The sequence below is a fragment of the Pleurodeles waltl genome, chromosome 1_2 (genome assembly GCF_031143425.1).
Source record: "Pleurodeles waltl isolate 20211129_DDA chromosome 1_2, aPleWal1.hap1.20221129, whole genome shotgun sequence".
Classification (NCBI taxonomy): domain Eukaryota; kingdom Metazoa; phylum Chordata; class Amphibia; order Caudata; family Salamandridae; genus Pleurodeles; species Pleurodeles waltl.
The window spans coordinates 513799581-513825983 of record NC_090437.1 but is presented as its reverse complement, the minus strand read 5'-3'; the positions used below and the strand labels follow the sequence as shown (position 1 = coordinate 513825983).

Sequence of the window (26403 nt, the reverse complement as noted above, 5' to 3'; positions counted from 1 at the left end):
AAAGCATGGAAGAATTGTGCGAATTAGTTAATATAGTGTGGGTTTAACTTACCATACATATATCTACCCACTTTTCGATTCTGGAAATCTGTAGAGCCAGGTGTGGTTAATGCATATTCATGGTAAGCGCATGCGTGGTAAATGCAATGCATGGTGAAGGATGCGTGATAACGACACGCATTTTAACGGCACACAATTGTGATAAAAGCAATGGATAGGAGATAGAAATCTATGGGAGGAGGAAGGAAGGGTGAAAGCTAGAAAGCTAAATGGAAAGAAAAGAAGGAATAAAAGGTGAAAGGAGGCTGAAAGAGTGAAAGGAAAGAAGGGTGAAAGGATGAATGAGTGCAGGAGTGAAAGGATGGATTGATGGGAGGTGACATAACGGTAGATGGAGGGTGAAAGATGGAAGTATGAATGAAAGAATAGATGTCAGGGCCAAAGGATTGATAGATGGAAGGATGAAGGGATGGAAGGGTGAAAGGCAGAATAGTTGGATGGGTGAAAAATGGAGGGTAAAAGGAGTGATAGATTAAAGGATTACTGATCGGAAGGTTGAAAGGATGGAAGCCAAAAGAGTAAAAGGATGGATGGGTGACCATATCAATACATTAATGACTGGATAGCTAATGGATGGATGAATGAATTGATGAATAGATGGATGCATGAATGGATGGAAGATAGGATGGCTGAATGGGCAGGTGGATAAAAAAGTTAAAGGATGGATTAAGGTATGTATGAATAGATGGAACAGTGGAACAATGGTTACATAGGTGGATGAAAGGAAGATGAAAGGTTGAGCAAACTCTTATATGAGAGTCAGGTTTGCTTGCTCCGCATGCTGTTTGTGATTCAGTTAGAGTTCAGTTGAAGGTGGGTAATTTTCTGACTAGTCACTTTTTACACATGGTTTATTCCTATGATGAAGTCGCCAATGTATTGTTTACTTAATAATAATAATAACTAGGAAAGACTTGTGGGTATCGGACATTGAGTACGATTGTCTGGGACATCTGTGCCCCATACAGGGACCAACCATATACAAATCACACTCCTGAAGTGGACAGCTCATTGCATATGACCTCTGTACCGCAAAACAAGTACTCCCAGACATGCACTGCTCCCCATGCAACTAAGGCAAAACCCTGTTTTGCAAGCAGCTATAGAAACAATTTGGAGCCTTGAAATGCCTTGTGCAACACTAACTTTCACCACCTGCAGAATACCCGTTTGCACAATTGCTGCCAATACTACTGTCTAAGGTGATAGAAGATATCTCCATTACCCTCCACCCCTTCCAAAAAGGACTTTTTAAAGATGTTCTTTCTTTTACAAGCACTCAGTAAGAAACATAAAATGTATCTAACATTTGTTTTCTTAACTGTGTGTTCCGAGGCTTGGACAATATAATATGTTCCCTAATATTGTTTCCTTTGTCCTCTATTTCTTACAAGGCATACAGACCATATGTGACACATGAAAACCCCCGTCCAGGCTAAAGTACAGGGGAACACTTTCAGGGTTGCAGTGGCTAAGGGATTCACAGTCTACCTAGCACTGAATCAGACCTGAAGATGAAGCTTGCATTCATATGGGCACATTCTGGATTTACTGCTACAGAGAAAATATGCTCCTCTGTATTTAGAAATCTAAGGAGTTTACCTTCAGTTCCAGCAAGATATATAGAAAAATGTGGAAACATTGAAATTAAACTGCTCCTTCACAAAACACAAAATGTGTGCGCAATACGAGGACAGAATTAAAATAGTTCCAGTGCTGATATTAGTTCTTAGTGCAGTACAGTGCTGCAGCCATGCAGCGTGTATGTTAACATCTTCCAGCAGTATTGTGAATTTGCATTCTGCATGCAATTTCTCTGCCGTTTGGAGTTAGCATATAGCCTCACAGTACTTGAACATGTGTTTCCCATGACACATCATGTACTTAATTAATGTAAATGGTACACATAAAAACTGAGGCGTATGGTGTTTGTTTTACACCTCAGAGATATCAGATACGAGGAAGTGATCTCTATCTGCAAAATGAGTTTAGTCCAGTTTTCAGTGAGTGTTACTGTCTGATAGTGTTTCTACTACTTTAAAAAACACAATATTTTACCTACATTTGGTTCAGGAATTAATCCGAATGGATGCCCCTGCAGTTGCTAGAGATCTTCAGATTTTCATACTTGGATTTTTCTGTTCATGTACGATGACTTTACTTATTTGCTGTCTGCTATGCCAACTAGCATGTAAGGCAGCAATAAAGGGCCTCCAACTTCTCTCTGTCTTGGGCAAGTTTCCGTACGGTGCCTTAGCTGTGGCTCAAGGTCTTCATTTTTGTTTCCATAGTTCACCTCCAGGTTCTTTGGCCCGCCTTTCTTCCATTTGCCTTCAGGGGTCCAATTCAGAGCTGTTATTATGATGGACTCTTGTTTTCTCCTGATGGTGTGCCCTATCTATCTCCATCCTTTTCTCATAATATTGGTGTCCATGCTCTCCTGCTTGCATCTGGTGAGCAGTTCCTAGTTGGAGATGGTTTGGGGCCAGAAAATGCAAAAGATTCGTCTAAGGCTACTGGTGTGTAAGGTTGACAGTTTGGTGATGTTGCTTTTCGTAATCCAATGCAAAGCCATCCTGTAATTTGTTTAGAGCAAAATATTCTGGAGAGGATTTGCATCCTTATCGTCCATGTTTTATATTTAGAAAGTTTTGGAATGGATTTAGACAGAGTGCAAAATGAAGCACTAGTCTATAATTTCCAATTAGCGGCCACAATGGTTATAGTGTAGGTCAACTATGCTAATGTGGCTCATTCTACATAATTGAGAAAAGATCACACAGTGGGTGGAGCATATATTTGCAGGTTCTGTAGCCATACAAACATGGAGACTGAACATATAATAATTAGCGGTCATGCTACCATGTAGCAGTAATTCTTCCAATACCCATGTCTTGTGGCCCATTTGTTAATTGTCAAGCTATGCTGTTTTGTTTATGGCACCCTTTGTAATTGTGACTCTAAGCTTTTGATTATAGGGTGTTTTTTTGTTTTTTGTCAAACCATGCTTTTGCATGTAGGATATTCTTTTTAAATGTTAATCTTTGTTGTTGCGTACCGGACATTCTTACTAACTGACAATCTATGCTGCTCTATATAGTGTGTTCACTCTAATTCTTAATATGTGCTGTTTAGTATAGGACATTCTCACTAATTCTCAAACTATGCTGCTGTTGATAGGGTGTCCCTTTGAATTGTCAATCAATACTGTTGTGCGTATGGTCAGCCTATACTGTTGTGAATATTACATTCTTTCTAATAGTCAGTCTATCGTGTTGTGCATAGGTTTCTGTTGTTTCCAAGGAGATAGATTCAATCCACTCATTAACTCACATCAGTGAAAAATGAATGAGCAACATCACAAGCCTCCTTTAGTCGTTGTGTCTACTTCTGAGAAATTGTTGCAACCAGGCAGCAAGTGGGCAAGTCCAGGTGAAATCTGAAATACAGTGGCAATATTTCACGATATTGTGATGTTGTCGCCTGTGGCTGCTACACAGTAGTGTGTGTCCTACAAAGGGCTAGAGTGGGGGTAGCATATAACAAGGACTTTGGAGGTAGAAGAAAGAGATAGGAGGAAAATTGCACTTTTATGTTATAGTGTTTTTCTTTTTTTAAATACATGTTTAGCCTGGGCTCTGACAAAGGAATTAACTCCAATAGATGCCAGTACAAATTTTGCTGCATCCAACTTTTCATACTTGGATAGCGTATTCATAATATGTGATTTATTCAGAGAAAAATGTTTTTAAGAATGTTTGCCAAACTCGCTTTACATGTTCTATATTTAGAAAATATTGCCAGTAGTTTTGAAGGACTGCAAAATTAAGCCGTCTGAAAATGTCAACAAGTGTCTGTAATAGTCATGATGCAGAATTGTGCTAATTTGGCTGATACTGCCTAATTGGGAGAAGGAAACACATATTCTGGTACACTTCAATAGAGTTACCATAGATACAGGTAAATGAATATTAAAATATAGTCGTTATCACTCGTCTTATTTCACATGTTTTAGTGTTTCAGTAATTCTTCCAATTCCAGTGACTCCTATGGCATTCTTTCTACTTGTCAAGCAGTGCTGTCGCGTATCGGCACTTTTTCTAACTGTCAATCTATGCTGGTGTGTATGGGGGTTCTTTCTAACTGCCCATCAATACAGTTGTGCATAAGGCGTTCTTTCTGTTAATATATGCTGTTGTGCATAGGTTGTTCTTGTAAATTGTCAGTGTCCTGTTTTACGCACAGGGCATTCTTTCTAATTATCAATTTATGCTGTTATATGTGGGGTGCTCTTTCTGTCAATCTATACGGTTGTGTACTGCGAGTTCTTCATAATTGTCATTCTATACTATTTGGTATAGGGCATCCTTTCTAATTGGCAACATATACCGGTGTGTGTAGGACGTCCTTTCTAATTGTCAAGCTAAGCTGTTGTGCATAGGGCATTTTTTCTAATTGGCAGTCTATAGTTTTGTGTATAGATTTCAGTTTTTCTTCAAGGGATTGCACCGATTCCAGAAGCTACTCATGAAGTGACGCTAGTGAGAAATTAACGAACAAACTCTCAAGTTCGCCTTAGTCCTTGTGCCTGCAGCAGGGAAACTGCTGCAACTTGCCAGCCAGTGCACAAGGCCGGGTGATCTGGGAAATGCAGTGGCAGCATTTCATGAAGCAAGGGTGTTGTCAGGTATTCAGGTGTGGCTGCTCCCAGTTTTGGTTGTCCAAAAATAAGATGCAGTGGTAGGAGGATCCACATGGAACCTGCGACATAGAAGAGAAATCCAGGTATTTTACAGCCTGTGCTAATCACTCTTTGCGTTAATTACTTAAATGGGTTCTCTGCCTCAAAAGAGAGGTCTGGGAGGCTTGCTAGAGGGGGGCGGGGGGGGGGATACAACACGCAGCAGGCCGGCATAGGAGACATTTTCTAGAATAGCATTTCCATCCAGAACTGGCAGCTAATTTTCATTCCCATGTAACTCATACACGAAGCTCGATACTCATTGTCAATGACATGACTGTAAACCAATTACTGGGCATATAACCTATACGTATGACGGGTACCTTCACTGTGCTGTTAACTGAGCCATAAACAATGAGCAGATATATTTAGGATGGAAAGCTAGCAACTTTTGGATACACAATTCAGAAACTGGTATAAGCATCAAACTGAACTGCATGGGCAAATGTAATTTTCTCACCAATGTTGGCATTTTCAATCCTCCTTTACTTAAAGGGGACCATTTTGCACACAGAGCCTCATAAAGTTCTGGTTTAATTTGGTACAAAAAATTGTTCCTCCTCTCGAAAGTTGCTGAGAACAGGCAAAGATTGATTATTTCCTAGACTCACTGCAGTACCAGCCCGCTTAGCCACAGCCAACACACACTTAATATATTCACACCTCCCAATGTCAGACACAACCACTGCCAATCACCAAGCTGATTTCCATTACGGCTATCTTGCCTTATAGTCTCAATGGAAATGAGGTGCCAGCCTTCCATAACATTTTGGAGAAAGGAGCATCAGGTAGAGCCACCTGGACATGTGCAGTACTCCCCAAATATAAATCACATGGTTTGGAAAATCGATGACTGCTGCAAACATGAAATGCTGGTCTGCATGCTCTTACCTTGGTGTGGAGTGGCAGTGTGATGTTTAAGTTGCAGATGGCTTGATGCAGGAGGCCTCTTGTAGATTTTGGCTCTTTCATAAACGACAGTCGTCCACAAGGCTCCTGAGTTGTATCCCGTACCTAGGACAAAGAAAAGAAAAACCTTAGGAAAGACCAGAGTAATGCGGAAAATCAATGGAAAAGCTTCTGAAAAGGCTTGTGATTTGATTTAGAGTTCAGCAGATGGGTACTCTGTCACAAACATGATGAATATCCGATCCGCCATGTTACAAATGTAATAGGTTATAATGCACTTGAAATAAGGAGGACGCAATATCTGCCATGTTTGTGTTGGAGTAACCCATTTGCCAAAATTTGAATCAGGCGCTCAGTCTTGTTTTATAAACAAGCCTTCCACAAATCAAGTAACCTTCAAGACAGCTTTTTAGTATGCCTGCATCAGCAACATTGCATGCAGTAACAGAATGAAACAATAAAAGGCGGGGCTTCATGAAAATAAAATCCGGACTCATCTGCATTAAAATCGGCTTCTTTCAAGTTCTTACAATCAAAGTTCCTATATCCAAAAGCAGACTTATCCACATTGAAAAGGACTTATTTGAAAGTATTACAATAACAAACAAGCTATTCACCTTCAGTAGCTCTCTATTTTGTGGAAATTCTTTTGAACTTCAGATTCTTCACCTTGTGAATATTACCCCAGGCATCAGACTGCATTCAGAAACTCACAAGCACTACTCCTGCATGCTAGTAGGAGGGGTTATGTGGTTTTGCACTGTTGGTTCGCTCTGGATGTGATGAGCATGGCCACATCTAATTGCCACTCAGGCGCATTGACATCAGTTGCTTTCCAATGTTTGTCAACGCTCTCAGACTCAGAGCCCATCAGAAACTGGTGTGACCAGTATGCATATCGCTAGGTTAGGAACTCTTTAGATGGGAAAACAGTTCATTCCACAGAAATGTGAGCTGGAAGAATTGGTGAGGAATATGCAGTTAGATAGAGTATACACCAGAGAGTGCATTATCAAAGGTCAGTAACATGGAAACTTCTAACCACAGATTCCTAACTCTATGAATAGATACCCAAGCAGATACCAAAGCAGTACCTCCACTGGTGGTGGGTGTGTGAAATGGCTCAATCCAAAAAGTTCTGCGGGTCCAAACGGCCAAAATTCCCACCTTGATGGACCGGACTATCAAGGCAACATTGCTTTGTGAACCTGTTCTCTGTGCTCATGTGGCACTCCGCATGCTAGCGCAGCAAAAGCACATCCTTGGCTCGAGTAGAATGAGCCCTCAAACCTTCAGGCAGTTGCTTCTTAGTCAACGCATAGCAGATTTTGTGGCAGAGGACTTTTCACTTAGAGTTCTTTTCTGTACTGACTTGCTCTTCTTAGATTCCTCGAAGCCCGTAAGGAGTTGATCAGCTGCCTGATGGTTCCTGGTATGAAGATAAGTGCTCTCTTGGGATCCAAACAATGTAGTCTCTCCTTCTCTTTCCAGGTGTGAGGCGGGCAAAGAAAGTCAGGAGAATTATAGAATGCCCGACATTCGGCAGGAATGCCGCTCAAGTTCTCAGGACTAGCTTGCCTGGGAAGAACGTTGTATAAAGTGGCTGGAACAAAGAGACTTGCAGCTCACTCATGCAATGAGCTGATGTAATTGCAACCAAAAAAATGATTTCAGGTTTAAGAGACATAGTGGACAACTGTAAATTTTCCAAAATGAGTTGCAAATCACAATAGAGAACCAAATTTCCACTGCAGCATCACAAAGGGCTTGGGTGAAAACATGCTGAAAACATTTAAGAAATCTCATCCCAATCTCATCACATTTAAACAAAGAAGTCCGCCATCCTAAAAAAAAGAAAGCGAAGGAGCTGATGAACAAACTTTGGCAGTGCTCAACACAAGTCCTTGCTGAGCGAACAACAAAGCAAATAACACAGCAGACAGCTTGCCTTGTAGCATGTCAATGCAGCGGTTGTCATACCAAGTCACAAACTTATTTCCGCACCCAGCTTACATAGATTTTGAAGAATGCCTGGCTGCCAGAATGACAAACAACTGCGGAAAGAAGATTAAAAAGAGTATTGTATAGGCAGTGGAATCTGGAGTTCGTGGTAGTGAAACCCCCTAGGGTAACCACAAAAAAAGCAAAACTGCTGAGATACCTGGACCACCAAACTCTCAGTCATATGTGTTTGTCAAATAAATCAGGATTGATTGGTGTCAGTCTTTGGTGACGAGCTACCTGTGCATTAACTTGGGGGCCAACACATGGCTTTGTCTCTACATGGTTCAAACATTGTCCTTCTGAGAGGTGGCGTATTTTCACTTGCACACCATGTCTGAAGGTGCAGAAAGAAAGGAAAGAACAGAGCTGGGTGGGGCTTATATGTGGTCTGCTCATCACTTCCGGAGCGTAACAACATCTTCGTGGAGCCACACAACACCACCTGCAAATGAGCAGGAGTGCTGTTTTTAAGTTTCCTGATACGTTGTGATGCCTGGGGAAATATTCACAAGGTGAGGAATCAGTAGTTAGAAGTATCCATCAGAAAGATAGCTACTTCTAACTTCTAATTTGTAATTCCCTGAATATATCTGGTGTGTTCATGGGTTCAAACACATAAGGTATGAGCATGCCATCAGTTACCAAGAGCCACTATTTGATGAACTTATGAGATACCATCTGTCATTGAGAGTACCTTCCCATGCAGGCAGATAGTATAATTAATGTATTTTCATATTTGTTTTATGGTATTAGGCCTATTCTAGCACCACACTTCAGTGGACCACACTTTGCTCCTTTTTGCCTTCAAACTGTTTTATTGAGGCTTTTACTACTGTTAACCTGGTTACAGTTGCTAATTTTGTTGCAAAACAAGTTGCCCAAAAAGAACAAGTACTCAGGAACTCTCCGGTGATATTTTATATCACTAGTCATCCTGAAGAAAATTAGAAAGTGGCGTGTATTGAGATTACACACACAGTTTGCACTACAAATAACTAATATGCTGTATGGAACTTTTAAAAGTATCAGTAAAATGGTAAACTTGACATGGCACAGTTTGATGGCCGATGGTGCAATATGCATGCCTCTTATCCATTTACTCAATAAGCCTCCATTATTAATACAAAAAGTCATGGGCCCTGACTACTCCTGCAGTCAAACTATGCATGCTCAGTATGTGTGTTATGCTGCCCTCAGAGCTACCACAAGCACACATGCATTGAGGATGTACATGAGACTTGGGATGGCTGGAGGGTTAGCTCACCTAGTCCTGAATTTTGCCATGTTTGTGGCACTGCTGTTTCCAGCCTTGAGACTTGAGCCTGACCCCACACGGGCTGAAACTCTGTCAGGCTCAGTAAAGTCTGGGAGGAAATGAGGACCTAGGCTTGACAGTAGCTACTGTTTGACTGTGGGCCCATGCTTGTACATGCCCGTGTCAAAGGCCAGACCCTTATCTTTTAGTGCCTTCCACTTGTAGGGTCTGCCTTTCCGTTACTGCTGGGTGCTGACCCCCTTATTTTTCCAGGTGATATAGAAAAAATACTGCTCCAATTGCATGTGAAGGCTTTGTGATGAATGCCCCACAACGTGCTGTTCATATGAAGTTGGCTGTGTTGTTCATATGAACTTGGCTTTCCCTTGCAGTCATAATACAATCTTTCCATTTTGTTCATATATGTATCCCTTTCACCAGGTGACTGCTATGGAACTCATTCTCTCACAACATGTTTTCTATACAGCTCACTTATTCTTGCCCAGTGCTTCTCTTCTCCTTATGGCAAAGTAAGTCACAGTGAAGGGCCTCCATTACAGTTATTTCAAGCATTCTATGTTCAAAGTGTTTTAACTAAGGTGTTTTAGTACTGATGCAATTATTTGTAAACTGTCTGTTTTTGGTGATTCATGGTCAGACCCAGTGCTTAATGTATAAAAGAATGAGTGCCGGGTACTAAAGCATGGCTCAGACATCCCCTTGGACGGCGCTATTGAACATGAGGTATGATGAATACCAAGGCTGTACATTCTTGATTTCACCTCATGTATCTTTCATTCACCACCAGAAAATTCCTGCCAATTTATCTTGCTCTTTCACGTTTTCCTTTTTATGTCTACCTTCTTTGTTCATCCTTGTTTTTCCTTAATTCGCTTCCCCTTTCTTTCTCTTTCCCGCTTTTGTATTGTTTCTCTCTTGTGGTAGGTCAAAGTCTGATGAGGAAAAATTATTGCTGATACCCAAAAATGAGTTCCGGAGGGCCCCCCGTGCAACCTCTGGTTCTAATTAAGCATTTCAGACATTCTCAATTGGGAAGTTAAAATTTTAAACTCTACCACCTACACAGGGCAGCACTATTCTCACCCACACAGACCAACTGTCATTTGTTGAACCATTTCTACCTCTCGCCATCTCCACTCACTTTTGCTCAACCTTTGTGCATGAATAGTATGTTTTTTCAACAAGAAATGCAATGTCTGACATTCTTATATCATTCGGTACTCAAATCAAAACAGGTGCCTACCATTTCATTAACCAAAATCTCTTTAATTGAAAACTCTCAGTATTGTTTTTAGTGCTGTATTCTATTTTTCTTATGTTAGATGGCTAAGGTGTGAATTAATAGGAAGCAGAAGCAAAATGTTTATAAGGTGAGTCTTTTTTGGCAATGTATGGGACTGCGAGTCCTGAATGTGCAGAGTCTGAACTATAAGAATAAAAAACAAAAAACAATTCTCAAAGTCTGTAGCAGCTCAGGAGTCCTGGAAAAGCACAGTTGGGTTTACCTTAACAAACAGTGGAAGTCTGTTTTCTTTGAAGGCATAGAAGCTGAATATGTGGTGCTGTCCGCTCTTCGTTAGTGGTACCAGGTTGCCAAAGCAGTCTACATAGATGGGTTTTCCCTCTAGTACCTGTGAAAATTGAAAGAAAACAATATTAGTTTGTTTACTTAAATATTTTCAGTCATTTGAAATGACCTTTCTTATCATTTAAAGTCTGTCCTACCCAACAATGACTAGAATTTCACACCGATCTTAAACTTGCGGATGCAGCAATTCTGCCACACTGGTTTTATTTCCACATTTTTAAGTGCAAAAAATAATCCTAAAGTTCTTCTAATCCTGATCCTGCAAATCTGGATCATCATGTTACATTTTTACAGTGACTGATTTGCGTACAGTTCAATATAAGGACAGAGAGAGGACAGGTTCTATCTAAGTAGACACCAGTTTATTAGGTTTTATTTCATGTAATATCTCCTAACATTCTTTAAAACTGGTGGTAGAACAATTTCAAATTATGATTCCTTTAGAAAAGTTATCCATATCAATATTTTTCCATGTACATGCTGTAACCGCTAGTCTCCACGATAGTCTCTTCATGCCAATTGGTTCGGACGTTTGCAAATAATGGTGATATACAAAATAAACACCATTTGTTCAAGGCAAAAACTGAAAATTACTAGTAACGTCTTCATGATATCTTATAGGCTCAATGTCTGGCTGTTAAAAAAAAATACTTAAGGCTTTATGTCTAGTTTGGCAGAAGCAAGACAACCACTACAAAGAAGCAAATGTCCCGGCCACCTCATCAACAGGGTGAACATGACATTTGCCATTTTGGGTGGATGTCGCACATTCAAACTCTAAATGAGGTCCACAGTAACTAATATACTAAGGGCCAGATTTAGAACCTGTCAGATGGGTTACTCCATCACAACGGGGATGGACATGCCATCCGCCGAAATCTAAAACCCCTTATAATCTATGGGATTTAGATTTTGGCAGACGGAATATCTGTCACCGTGGTGAAGGAGTTACCTGTCTGCCAAGTTCCAAATCAGGCCCGAAGTGCATTCATGATGACTAACAAATATAGAATTATTATGGATTCTTTTATATGAATAAATATCCACATTATCTCTTACTCTTGAAATGTAAAGTAGTGACAAACAGTGCCAGGGATATATGTGCTAGGATGACTGTGTGTCTGTTCATAGGCACACACACATGCATGCTAACAAAAATATATTTGGACACATTCAGAAAACCACATACCACACATATTTATTCTAAACAAAAACACAAACACACTGCAAAGTTCAAAATCATGTGTTATCACCACAGTAATTCTTAACTAACCAGATACATTGCTGGTTCATGTCCCCAGATCCCATGTCTGTCAATCAAGCTTTATTTCAACAATGTCATGAAAGCACATACAATTAAATCACATTGATGGTGAGAATCTCAGTTAATGATATAAAACATGTCAGATTACAAAAGCCAATCTAAAAATGTAAAATACATATAAAACCTTTATAAAATCATACAAAGTTCATAACAGTCTCAAATGGATTGATTAGCCTCATGGCCAGAATGTGGGGAAGAGTCAATAAGGCAAATTGTAAACAATGTGTACTAAAGTGCTACATTAGGCCTCAGGGCGGGGCAAAGGTTTTTTCTAACTCTCCAAACTGACATAAAAAAATGGGAAAGTATGAAGAACATTAATTGGCTACAGTTAGATTTCATAATATTCAGTGCCACCTTATATTTTCCATCACCCAGATTGGGTCAGAAGGGTAGTATCCAGGAGTTCCTATTACTCTGTTAGAACGGGCAAAAAAATAGGACATGCTCAAGCATTTCACGGGGTCGTCACATGAGGGACACAAACAACCCTCCACTCTGGAGCCACGTTCCCCAGGATGTGAAAGAATGGATGGGTGAAGTTCCGCAGCGGAACTGCAGAAAACAGCTGCTGGCTGTAGCATGTTCTACCTCATCCAGGAATTGTTTGAGAATACAATGATTCGTCTTTGTGGTGCAAGTACTTTTGACTTAATGAGCGTTTTAGGATTGCACAGCCTTCTCTGGATTGCTCTAGATACTCTTACATCCAATCCCCATGAGTGTTGCTTTAATATATCTCAGCCAGGGTATATTGCATTAGCCAGAAATATGCAATATTTCTTCTATGCTCTGGTAATAAGAGGAAAGTTTGGGGCACAGATTATTTTCCACTAGAGGATCGGTCATAGTCCTATCTTCTCATAAATGGATCTAAGCCCAAGGTCTAGCCTGAGCGAGAGTAGGGGAGAACCAATAGGCAGCCCTGTTAACTGGTGCATAAATCAATTGTCCGTTGTTAATAGTGAGTTCACATCCCTATGTCCCCATAGTTCTGCACTATATAGAGCTGTAGCTAGGGTCTGGTGATTGTAGAAGTGAATTGCCGGTGAGACAGGATGAAACTGAGAGCCTTGATACATTTTTACGATTCCCCCAGCTACTTGTTCCAATTTCAGCATACGCAGGGTTATATGAGTGAGCCAGTCTAACTGCTCCGTAAGTGTGATCCCCAGTTAATCAAATGTGTGTACATGCTCCAAGGGGGTCCTGATTAACGTAGGATTGAGTCTCGTCAAATGAAAGGAGTTCAGGACCATGAACTTGGTTTTCCCTTCATTACTCTCCAAACCCCTTTGTCTACAGAAGCATTCAAAAATTGCCCAATAATCTCTGGAGGCCCATAAGTGATTTGGAGAGAAGCAGGGTGTCATCAGCGAACATGAGGGCACGAACCCTCAGGTTTGCCAGACTCGGGCGCTGTTATCACACTGCTTCAGGGAAGGGACTACAGCATTAATATATAACATAAACAGAGTGGGTGCAAGGACACATCCCTGCCTGAAACCTCTATTGATAAGAATTGGATCAGATAGTTCACCCAATCGTCCGAATCTGACCTGCACAAAATTATTTTTATAGAGTCTGATCAAGACATCCAGCAGGTACCTGGAGACCCCTATTTCAAAAAGCACCTGCCAGGGACTAGGTTGAAAGCAGATCGCAGGTCCACAAAGACAACCTAGAGACGGCCCTTGGCTGTAAACTGTAAAATTTGCACTTGTATAGCGCACTACTCACCCGTTAGGGTCTCAAGGCACTATACACATACCGTTGTGGAACCCCTCTTGGCTTTTCCCTGTGAGGTGCCCACTCCTGGACAGCCCTAGGGTGAAGCCAGGCATCCAAGCACTGTGAGGGCCGTTGTGGAGATTAAGGCGGTCATTTTGACCCTGGCGGTCATGGACCGCCAGGGCCGGGGACCGCGGGAGCACCGCCAACAGGCTGGCGGTGCTCCCAAGGGCATTCTGACCGCGGCGGTACAGCCGCGGTCAGAAACGGAAAACCGGCGGTGTCCCGCCGGTTTTCCGCTGCCCTGGGGAATCCTGCGCCGCCATGGGGATTCCGACCCCCATACCGCCATCCTGTTCCTGGCGGCTTTGGCCTCCAGGAACAGGATGGCGGTATGGGGTGTCGTGGGGCCCCTGGGGGCCCCTGCAGTGCCCATGCCAATGGCATGGCCACTGCAGGGGCCCCCGTAAGAGGGCCCCACCATGATTTTCAGTGTCTGCCATGCAGACACTGAAAATCGCGACGGGTGCAACTGCACCCGTCGCACCCCTTCCACTCCGCCGGCTCCATTCGGCGCCAGCATCCTTGTGGAAGGGTGTTTCCCGCTGGGCTGGCCGGCGGCCTTCTGGCGGTCGCCCGCCAGCCCAGCGGGAAACCCAGAATACCCAGGCGGTCTTGTGACCGCGCAGCGGTATTCTGGCGGCTCCCGCCGGCCCTGCGGATACCGCGGCCGGCGGGAGTCAGAATGACCCCCTAAGTAAGCTATTGCCCAGAGTTACAGAGTGGGACCCATTCATTAGATTAGGCACTGAGGCGAGAATTATCTGGTCCAAGGGAATTGAGCCCAAGACCTGCCAAGGTGGGAATTGAACGCTGGTCCCGGGCCAGATTTCTGCATTAGGGTCTGCCGCTCTAACCATTGTGCCACACTTCTCCACAAAGAAGTGGCTAAAGTAGCAGTTTTCCAGAACAATAGCTGGAGCCAAAACACTTGATCAATAGTGCTTGAGCGTTCTCAGAAGCCTGCTTGCAGAGGAGTCAGAATTTCATTGGTAGTCAACTACTCATGGAGTCTGTCTAACATTAACCTACTAAACAATTTTTTGGAGCTATCTATAAGGCAATTGGGACTGTAATTTGTAGGTATGTCTCAGGAGCCCTTTTTAAATATTGGGATGATTTCAACCCCTGCCCAAATTAGAGGAATGGCAGCCCCTCTCATTATAGCATTGAAGAACACTGCAAAGTAGGAACTTCAAATATCATCTTCATCCAAGTACAAGTCCCTGAGGATTTTGATCTCCGGGGCCCTGCCGGGGATGATTCTCTTGATGGCCACTCTAACTTCTAGAGATGTTATATCCGAGACATCGGTTTGAGCAACTGAAACAGTAGGCTCATACAACAACAATGTGGAATTGCTTCACATATTAGCCAATCAACTGATAAACCTGCCTGATTGCTGTGGTGATCCTCATGGTCTCCGGGTGAGGAATATAGAGTGGAAAAATGTACAACCCCGTCGCTTGCTTGGATATTGTTCTCAATATGGTGAACACCATCTTCGCTACCGGTAGATACTATATTGCAGAAGGATTGATGGATCCTCCTCCTGGTGGCAGCTACCAGGCCCTCCCATTTTCCTCATTCCCAAATTAATTTTTCTCTATGATGGTTTTTCTACAGGCCCTTCTAGTGACTTGGATCTGTTGTGCTTCCTTATTGCATTAGCCAGGGCTTTTCTAGCACCTCTACATGTTTTGTTGTAACATGAGAGAGGATTTGACTTTTTGACTGCCCACTTGGTCTCCGTATAGAAGTGATTCCTTAGCTTGTGGAACAGCTGGACATAAACCGAGCACGCCCCTTCCAGGGATTCTGGTACATCTCATTTTAATTCAGTCAACAGTATGCCCTCTATGCTACAAGCCTGTAGATCTCCCCGACAGACTCCTTGGAGTGCATCACATTGCTCCATTTAACTCTCCACTTGTTAGTTATTCTAAGCCTTCTGTCAAATAGCTCTGTGCAGATACTGGGGTTGGGATGGAATGATAGCCTAATGACAAGGACAAGAGCATTATGGTCACTATCATAACATGGAGTTATGGTCATGTCAGTGAGGTGAGGCCATAGCATTACATTTAACAATATATAGTCAAAAACACTTGTATTGTCAAACTGACTGAATGCCACCTCTGTCAGAAGGCATTCTGCCATTGCATGCTCTCAGGACCTGGCTAAGATGAGCATATTTTAGCCTCAGGATGAACCAAACACTGTCCTCTTCAGTTATGGCCACACCGTGTGCATCTGATGGTTTGAAATAGCAGTTAAAATTGCCCCCCACAATTTACCTCACAAATGCAGATAATGTAGATGAATGGACATTTAACAGGTCTATAACCTGGTGCTCGATTTTTCCCCTTGCAGGTCTACAATAGAGATTGTAAATTTAATGGACTTCATTAAGGGGAGTGGTCAGTCTGGCGCATAAATGTCAGGATAACCTAGCCTAATTTCCATAATTACACATGCAAAAGTGGTCCTAACCCACACTGTGAATCCCCTGGAATGTCGGCCACCCTTTCTAGAAGAACCAGCTTCCTGGCTAAAATTCACCTCGTGGTCAGCGTCTGATGCCCTCCCCAGCTCTTCTAGCTGTTGCTGCCTTTTGCCTGGGACGAACTGAGAGCCTCAGCTCACCCCTGCGCTTCATCCCTGGTGGTCTAGTGGCCATCGCAAGTAAGTATTTTCTCTCTGTTGCTCTTTCATTCTTGCTTTTTCTGCCTTTTCTCACTCGTTTTTCCTTTTCTTTTCCATCTCTCCACCTCTGCTCTCTTTCACTTTTGCTATTCTGCCTTTCTTCACTTATTTTTCCTTTTCTTTTCCATCTCTCCTCCTTTCCTCTGCTCTCTTTCACTCTTGCTTTTCTGCCTTTTTTCACTAGCTTTTCCTTTACTTTTCCTTACCCCCTCCTTTCCTCTGCCCCCTACTCCTGCGAAGCACCTTTCCTGCCTCCCAGCTGACTGCTCACCCTGCCCCCTCCCCTTCTTAATGGCGGCCACAGCTCTGTGAGAGAGCAACTGCACTGACCTCCTGGTCAGCATCTGCTGCCCAGCTCCTCTGGCTGCTGTCACTGCCTTTTGCCTGGGATGAACTGATAGCCTCCTGACTCTCAGTTCGAAGTCCTCCTCCACCCACAGGCTCATCCTTGCGCCTCATCCCTGGTGGTCTAGTGGCCATCACAAGTATTTTCTCTCTGTCGCACTTTCACTCTTGCTTTTTCTGCCTTCTCTCACTTTTTTCTTTTTTTTATCTCTCCTCCTTTCCTCTGCCCGTTTTCACTCCCGCTTTTCTGCCTTTTTTTAACTTGTTTTTTCTTTTCTTTTCCATCTATCCCCCTTTCCTCTGTCCTCTTTCACTCTTGCTTTTCTGCCTTTTTTCGCTTGTTTTTCCTTTTCTTTTCCATCTCTCCTCCTTTCCTCTTTCACTATTACTTTTCTGCCTTTTCCACCTGTTTTTCCTTTTCTTTTCCTCCTCCTCTCCCTTCCTCTTCCCCCACGAAGCACCTTTCTCACCCTCCTGCCTCCCAGATGACCGCTTCCATGCTCCCCTGCTCCCCTCCCCTTCTTAATGGTGGCCGCACCAAAGACAAGCCCGCCTGCGCGTTGTCAGCGCCAGGAATCCTGGATCTCCATTAAACCATCCCTTGGCCTGCCTCCATTACGACACCAAGACCCTCTTCTGCCTCAACACCGGATGTCTCAGCAACTGCTGCATCATCTCCCCCAAGGACACCTACGGACCTTTAACCTGCAGGAACTGCAATGTCAGCGCCAGCCTCAACAAGCTGAAGGTACTCTCCACACACAGAGATACCAACAACCTCCACAACCCCATCAACTGCCTGCTCCTGAACATCCGCTCCCTCCAGAAACATGGCACTAAACTTTGGGATTTGATTAACACTGCCGACCAGACATCGTCTTCCTTACCGAGAACTGGACCAACCCCACCTCGGGTACAGACATTGCCATGCCTGATGGATACAGTATTCTAAAAAGGGACTGCCCTCTGGCCCGGACGGAGGACTCGCCATCATACACAAGTCCTCACTATGTGTCGAGCCGTCCCAGAACAACAATGCACCACCATGGAACACCTTCACTTCCTGGTCCACTTCAACCACAACTCCTCCATCCACTCCATCCATGGCACCCTGGTGTACAGGCCAACCGGCACTGCCCAACTTTCATAGACGATGTTGTAGACATCGCTACTCCCCAGGCCCTGGTGTCAGACGACTACCTCATCCTCGGCGACCTGAATTTCCACCTCGAGGACCGCGCCGATCCAAACACCACTGATCTACTCTACAAGCTCACTGCCCTTGGCCTCTCTGCACCCACACACATCGCCGGACACACACTGGACCCCATCTTCACCTCAAGCAACCGGATCACCATCAAGACCATCTCCACCCCAGACTGGACCGAACACCGCTGCAAACACTTCACAATCACCACACCCAGCAGCTGCACCCGCACCCCCGGGGCACCCCACAGGAAATGGAAAGAAATCACCAAAGAGCAACTCACCTCATCTCTCACCAAATCCCTACCTTCTCTCTTTGATGACGGCAACACATCAGTGCGCAATGTCAATGCATGGATCACCGAATGCGCTGACACTCTAGCCCCCCTCCGGTTGACATAGGCAAGAAAGCCAGCTGGTTCACCACCGAATCAAAGCGTACCCACAGACGTTTAGAGAAAAAATGGAGGAACAGCAAACCAGTGAAGACCTCGCCTCCATCAGAGCCACAACCGCTGCCCACCGCCGAAAGATCAAGAACGCAAGGAAGGATGTACGCCGGAAATGCATCACCTCCTCTACCCACAACTCTAAGGGACTCTTCTCAGTCATCAACGAGTTCACAGATCCCCCCCTCCGAAGCCACCACCTTCCTCCCCATCACAGGACCTCTATGACAAACTCACCACCTTTTTCCACCGCAAGATCCAGGACATCTATGACAGCTTCCTCCCGGAAAATCCTGCAACCAGAACCTGTGACCCACCCAGACCATCCACAGCTGGTTCACGCTCATCACAGAGGAAACATTCATCATCATGAACTGCACCCACTTCAGAGCCCCCATGGACCCCTGCCCACAACACATTTACATCAAAGCCAGCACATCCATCACCCTGAGCTCTGGAACACAATCAACTGCTCTATCAACACTGACACCTTCCCAGAGGACTGAAAACACGCCGAAATTCACCCTCTCCTGAAGAAACCTTTGGCCGACCCATCAGAACGGAAGAATTTCCGACCTATCTTGCTGCTACCCTACCCCGCCAAAATACTGGAGAAAGAAATCAACACACAATTACGGAATTTCATCAAGGCCAACAACTCCCTGGACAGCTCCCAGTCTGGCTTTCGCAGCAACCACAGCACAGAGTCAGCCCTCCTGGCAGCCACCGACAACATCCTATTACTCCTAGACCGCGGCCACACCACAGCACTCATACTCCTCGACCTCTCAGCAGCCTTCAACATGGTCTCCCACAGCACTCTATGCACCAGACTCCACGACATACGAATCCGCGGAAGAGCCTGGAATGCATCCACTCTTTTATTTCCGGGAAGACGCAGAGGGTCAGACTCCTGCCCTACACATGCAGACCTACAGGAGTCAACTGTGGAGTCCCCCAAGGATCCTCACTGAGTCCCACACTGTTCAAAGTATACATGGTCCCTCTCTCAGCCATTGGCAGAAGCCACGGTATGAACATCGTGTCATATGCCGATGACACATAATTAATTTCCTTTTTTCCTTCGAAAACCCGGACACCACTAAAAGGAACTTCCACTCAGGAATGGAAGCTGTCGCCACCTGGATGAGAGAAAGCTCCTGCAAGCTCAACTCCGACAAGACTGAGCTCATCATCTTCGGAGATTCCACCTCAGCTTGGGACGACTCCTGGTGGCCCACATCCCTCAGTGCTCCCCCCTGCACCAACTGAGCATGCCTGCATCCTAGGCATCATCCTCAACTCCTCCCTATCTATGACCTGCCAAGGAAACTCAGTCCCCTCCTCCTGCTGGCACACACTACGCAAACTTCAGATGAATCCCAGCAGGACAGTCAACCATGCCTTAGTCACAAGCAAGCTTGACTACGGCAACGCTCTCTACGTGGCACCTCGACTAGAAACATCACACAAACTACATCTCATTGAGAAGGCCGCAGCCAGACTCAATCTGGACCTTCCATGCTGAGAACACATCTCCCAACACCTGAGAACCCTCCACTGGCTCCTGGTCAGGAAACAAATCACCTTCAAGCTACTCACCCACTCATGCAAGGCCATACACAACGCAGGACCACCATACCTGAACCACTGTGTCTCCGTCCACACCCCCACTAGATCCCTCTGCTCTGCCCAGATGGCGCTGGCTACCATCCCTCACATCCGCAAAACCACTGCTGGAGGATGATTCATCACCTACATTGCAGCAAAGAGCTGGAACACACTCCCCCTGCATCTCAGACAAAGTCTGTCGCTAACCATCTTCAGGAAGAACCTCAAGACGTGGTTCTTCGGATGAGGCCACTCCCTTCCCCCCAGCGCCTTGAGACTCTGACAGGTGAGTAGCCATGCTTTACAAAAACTGATTGACTGATTGATGAACTAATCCAGAGCAAAAGAGGGGTTTTAGAGACCAGGGCCCGTATTTATACTTTTTTAGCACCGCATTTGCGTCGTTTTTTGATGCAAAAACGGCGCAAACTTGAGGTTTGCGCCGTTTTGTGTCAAAAAGCGGCGCAAAACGGCGCTAAAAAAAGTATAAATACAGGCCCAGGTCTCCTGAAAAAGGCAGAAATCAAACTGTTCAATGAATTGACACCATTCTGGACTGGATTAGTTAGGAGCAAGATCAGCTATATTCCAAGAGGCCAGCTTGGTGATTGCAACTAATGAAGTGGAAGGAGGAACTCCATTGTCCAGGGCAAATGGAATTGGTCCAGCGCACTCCACAGCTACGGAGATCTGGGAGTAGATTTTACCATCCATAGCCACACCGGAAGATGGGATAGTTACTCACTTCTTTAGATTCAATTTGTCTACTGGGCATGCAGTTCTGTGTGTCAGCTGGTCCATCACTGAAGGAGGTGTAGAGTGATATTAGGAGCAGTGGAAAGCAAGGTAACAGAACCAGACATCTCCAGTGTGGCCAGGCTAGCCATAGTCTTATGCTGATTAATATTGGGTTGATGATGTGTATTAACACCAATAGTTGAGGTTTTCTGCTGCCTCCCCATATGGTTCACCAGTATGGTATCTGAAGAACCAAACCCCACTAAGCTGTCGGTATGGGGAAGAGGCTGGGTGTCAGTGATGAGTCAATCTACACCTGTTAAAATATCAAAACAATTGGAAATTGGGATTGAAAAAATGTCATTATTGGGCCTGGGATTAATACAGACAGAATTTTGAGGATTACAGACCTGAGGCAGCTGGACTCTGGGAGCTTGTAGGGACTGAGTGCAGGGCTTATAGAAGTATCCTAGGGGCAGCAATTGAAAGTTACTCCTGGCCTTAGGAATACTCATTTGAGCAAAGAGCAGGCTCTGTGCCAACCTTGGAGACATACAATTGACTATAACACAGTCACCACTGCATTCCGCCACTCCTGGCCAATCCAACCCACGCTGTGGGTCAGCAGGATGTTTGCCAGAGAAAGAGGAAAGTCCCAGTGGCAAACAAGCCAGTCCAGAGTTTTTCTTAAAGTTCCCGGGGACTGTAATACCGTTGGAGCCCAACAAATAGATGCTGTTGATGGAGCTGATAAATGCTTCAGGGCGGATAAATCTTTCTCAATAGCTTCATGTAATTTGGCTAGGAGGTAAAGTTTCTTTGACTTTGGCAATACGACCATCCAGTAACTGTTCCACCCCAGGCAATTTGAGATGAGAGGCTCCTTCAGGGCTCTCTGCAAAATGTATGCCCAGCTGCTTTGGACAGGTTGGTGGTAGACATGGAGTGGTTAGACTAAGTGCATCCACAGTCAAATTGCACACCATACGTCACAGTTATTTGGCCCTAAAAGATGGTTGGGGGCTCATGGTATAATACTGATATAACATCAGACACAGACCCGCCACTGGCTAGCCACAAAGCATCTGGAAAGTACACAGACAGATTGATTGGAGAGGGGTCACAATCTGGGCTGGAAGTTACATATAAGTGAAGGGAACATCTCCTCTCTATGAGGCTCTATCTCTATGTTAATGACCCCCATAGCTCTCTGGAGCATTGAATCTACTGAGGTACCTTTGGCTAGGGGTGTTGACATGGGATTGCTCCCTAATGCATCTGATACAGAGTACCAAGTACCCAAAACAAAGCAAAGCACAGTCTCACAGGATTAAACTGGGGTGGAGATGTTCTAGAAGCCCTCACAAGCTCATAAAACACAAAAGGCCAAATGTCCTTATCACCCCCAGCACCATCACACGGCTGCCACAGCCATGAAGGCACCCAGTCGCCCACCACCATGCCAAACGCCTGCACTCACTCAGCTCCCTCAGTGAGTCAGCCACAGTGTTGCTGGAATGTAAATGGGAGAGCCCATAAGCCCCATGAGCCATGAGATGAGACCAGAGGATCGAAACTGTGAAACTTTGTAAACTCCTCACAGACAGAGTCAATGGCGTTAGAGATCGGCGGGGGCCAGCAGGATCTGCATCGGGACCTCACAGCACCCCACTGTGTGTCTCCTGCAACTACAAGGGCTTGACAATCGCATGCATCCGAGCATGCAGACGTGTGAATGTTTGGGCGGGCATAAACACGGCACAGCAACAGAGAAGGAGGTCCCGGGAAGGAGGCCCTGGCCCAAACACATTTAAGAACATTTCAATTGCTGTTTAGGAGACAGGCAATAACAAAAAACTGCTACGTTCAATCACATCCACTCCAGGTGTTTGTCTCCTGTCCTTCCAGTAGATTATAACTTTCTGAATGTGAAAGCAATCACCACGTCAAAACTGGAACAAACACTTCCTTGGTGGAGTTTATAACTTGTACATGTGGTGTTATTGCCCTCTGAGCTAACTTCCTGGCACTTGGATTGGATCAGAACATATCACTTTATATTCAGTTCACAGAAGAAAACAAAGACTTTTTTTCCTCGCAGGATTGAATCCGTTGCACTAGTGTACAGGCATCAAAAATGCATGTGAATGTGCAATGAGAAGATATTTACTACCATTACCGATGAAGGAGCGGGGCAGGATGACCCACCCACTCAAGGCTTAGCTTCTTATTAGAGATGGCACCACTGACAACAATGGTAATAAATAACAAATTAAACATTGCATCTCTGCTTTGAAGAAACTGTGAGAGTATATTGATTTTAACAGTTGTTTCTGACTTTTAGGTACAAAGTATTCACATGATAGAGCATGTGCATTTCAAATGCTGGCATTCAATTTCATTTTATGAGCCTCTAGATTGATTTTGCTCTTGTATTCTGACTGTATCACTATAAGTAATATAGTTGAAAATATGTTTTAACAAGCTCTCAATCATGGCTGCATTGTGCTTCTTAAATATATATTCTTCTTTGTTTGTTACTATAATGCTATTATTTTTGTCTAAGTATTTCATTTTTATGCTATATTCTTCTGTGAGAGTTTCAACCCATTGTCTTTGTTGTGGTTCTAATTGTGTCTCTCTCTAGCTCTAATATATTTTGGACTTTTTTTTAATGCTCTTCTAATGATTCTTAAAATATTTCAATGATGTTATAAAACAGTTGATCACTGAATGTAATTATCTGGCTCCACTGTCTCATACAGTTCTGTTCCTTGACACATTACTTTGTCCAGTAAATATTCTACACTTCTCTTTGTATTTAATCTTTACATCTAGTGCACATTATTCTATTCTACTTGTTATTTGCCTGCAGTTGTGTATGATGTGCTGCAGCCTATATTAAGATCTAAATTGTACTTTCTAACCTTCTCCTTTCGCTCACCTTTTCTCTTCTTCCTTCTTCCTCAGCCTACCTTTCTGTTACCCTATTTGCCCCCTTAGTTTCACCATTTCTGCTTTCTTCCCACCCTTTTTAATTCATTTGTCTTCATTTACTTTTTCAATTTTCCTAGTTCAAAATAATTCCAATTCAACATGTTGAATATTTACATTTATTTGTTGTAATGCTCCAGTAATGAAAACAGCAAGCTGTAGTTGATCTGTTCAGAAACTTACAAAGCAGGCATTTCATTTTTCTTTAATAGTCTTCAGATCAGTTATTTGTAAGTGGAATTGTAGTATCTGATAGGTCCTTATGAAGGCCTGGTTGACAGTTTCCCATGACCTGAATCCCTTGTAGACTGTTTCGCAGTAGGCTACGGAGAATAATGTATCTCATTTCACAGAGTGCCGTTAGCTGCAGTATTACATCCCAGGGATTTATTTTTAATTATTTGTCTTCACATTTCCTATTTTTCTGAGTTTAACAATGTTATTAATTATGAATTGTGCTTCTAGGAATCAGCAGTTTGCGACCATGTGTTTTTATATTATTTCATGAGAAATAACCTCACTTGAATTTGTCTACCATAACCCAATTTACTGGATGACAACAGTAGTGTGTTTCTTGAAAAACATACCTTTTTTCATACCTATAAAATCATATTCACTTTGAGAGCAAACTGGACAATGTATGAGCAAAGGAGAGGCCTTGAGCAGCAAAGCACCCGAGGACGAAAACGTCCCATTAGGCCTTGACCCAACCATGTTATTGGTACTACTTGGGAGGATTGGTTCTAATATGATTTATTGGCAAGGAATGGATGTCTAGGGATGGAAAATATGTGATGGAAAGTCATAACTCTTTGCCTTTTGTGAGTTATTACTCTACTCCCAGGATAACTTGATGTATATGGAAATTGTCATAATTTTTATTATTGTGAATTTTATTATTAAAAAGGACGATTACAGTAAATGTGATTATATAAACTGATAATAATTATAATAGAAAATATTATATTAAGTACAATTAATATAATTTCTTATTCCAGAGCTGGTGGTGAATGACCATGCAGCATCACGAAGAAGACTGAAACGAACACATCCTGTCCTTCTGATCCCCAGTGCATAATTTATTTATTGTCAAATGTACAACAGGGAGTTACGCTGACAAGCCTGCATGACTACGTATTATGGAACTCTTTGTTAGAGGCACCTCAAATAAGGAATCACATTCCACTGTTAGATATTGCGAGAAATGTGGAAAGCAACACAGTTCCCAACGTATTTTACCACAGGAAGTGCAGGAGCCTGTTTACTATGAAGAGAGATTTACAGACTATTAAGCAAAAAGCTGAAGGAAGTGTCAGTGATGATGCTGGAACAAGTGAGTGCACGAGTAAACACTTAAAGAAGAAGATCATTAAAGTCAAACGTGTATGCTTAAGAATGTATATTTTGTGGAAAGATAAAATGCTACAAGAGAACATCAACGTGTGAGAAATTAATCAAGGCCACAGAGCTTAGAGTTTACAAAGGGCTTCGAGAGTGTGCAACCATTATTTGTGATTCAAAGATCTTAGCAGTTTGTACTAGGGACATATTGGTTGCAGAAGCCAATTAGCATACATCTTGTTAAAGGAACTATACAAGGGGTAAAGAAAAGGAGGAAGATCATGTATCAAGTATTCAAACCGATGATCACTATACTATTCTACTATACACAATACTATACTACTATAATCACAGTTCTAATGTATTGAAAAAGTTTATAATATGCTTCATCTCTCATATTATAAACTATTTCAATACATTAGAACTGTGATTATTCCTAATAAAGAGGTAATTCATTTGACAACTGTCGCTGAAAGGCTTGAAACCCTCTTGACAAACAGAGGAATCCTGGGAGTAGACAAATCAACCAGAAAGCTTATTGGAAAAAAATTGGACTCTGAGTTCAGTGACAGCCTCCACATATTCCCAGACAACCAAGGAAAACTATTGGCCCAACCTGATATTGTCGTGCTACAGGATGCTGTAAGAGAAAACCAGAGTTTGAAAAGAGATTTATCATTTTTAAAGGTGAAGGCCACAGATATGAACAATATCATTGATTAAACATCGTTGCACATAAGAACAATGATTAAAACAAACTTGACATCAACACCATGACCATATCATCCATCAGACACTGATAAAGATTCATTTCCAGTGCCTGATTACCTTAAACTGTTCCTAGTAGGACTTCTGACTGAAGATCCAGAAAACACAAAGCTGTCCAAAAGGGTTACCTTACTTATACAATTATTCAGTCAGGACATTATATATGCAGTCACAAATGGCCAGCAGAAATCCCCCAAGCAATTGTTGCTCCCATGTTCCGTAAAAACGCTGACAGGCAATGTTAAAATCATTCGCACTCTAAACAGACTTGGTCATGGGATTTCATACTTACAACTGAAAGCAAATGATACTGCCTCTTGTCTTCAGAAACTTGCTGCAACCTTAAATGCGCAAAATGTTCTTCTAGTGGACATTCAGCCTCATCTCTTCACTAACAGTATGGCATAACATTGATAGGCTACAAGAAACTCCTACGGGTAAGGGGACAACTCATTGAGTCAACAGTATAGCTGTGCAATCCAAGTTGTTTGGACCACAACCTTTTAAAGTTCCTCTCCCAAGCATTGAGAAATGAAAGCAAAGAATATTGAC

General features: G+C 43.3%; 1 protein-coding gene across 33 annotated transcripts in view; it reads right to left on the bottom strand.

The window, feature by feature from the left end:
• ANK2 (ankyrin 2) overlaps positions 1-26403 on the bottom strand; it is a 1630948-nt gene that overhangs the window by 193828 nt on the left and 1410717 nt on the right. For all 33 annotated transcript variants that reach the window (XM_069241684.1, XM_069241892.1, XM_069241902.1 and 30 more), the window contains 2 exons: positions 10496-10621; positions 5693-5815 (listed from right to left, as the gene is read on the bottom strand). In XM_069241684.1, coding sequence (XP_069097785.1) covers positions 5693-5815; positions 10496-10621 — 249 coding nt within the window. The remainder of the gene's footprint in view (positions 1-5692; positions 5816-10495; positions 10622-26403) is intronic.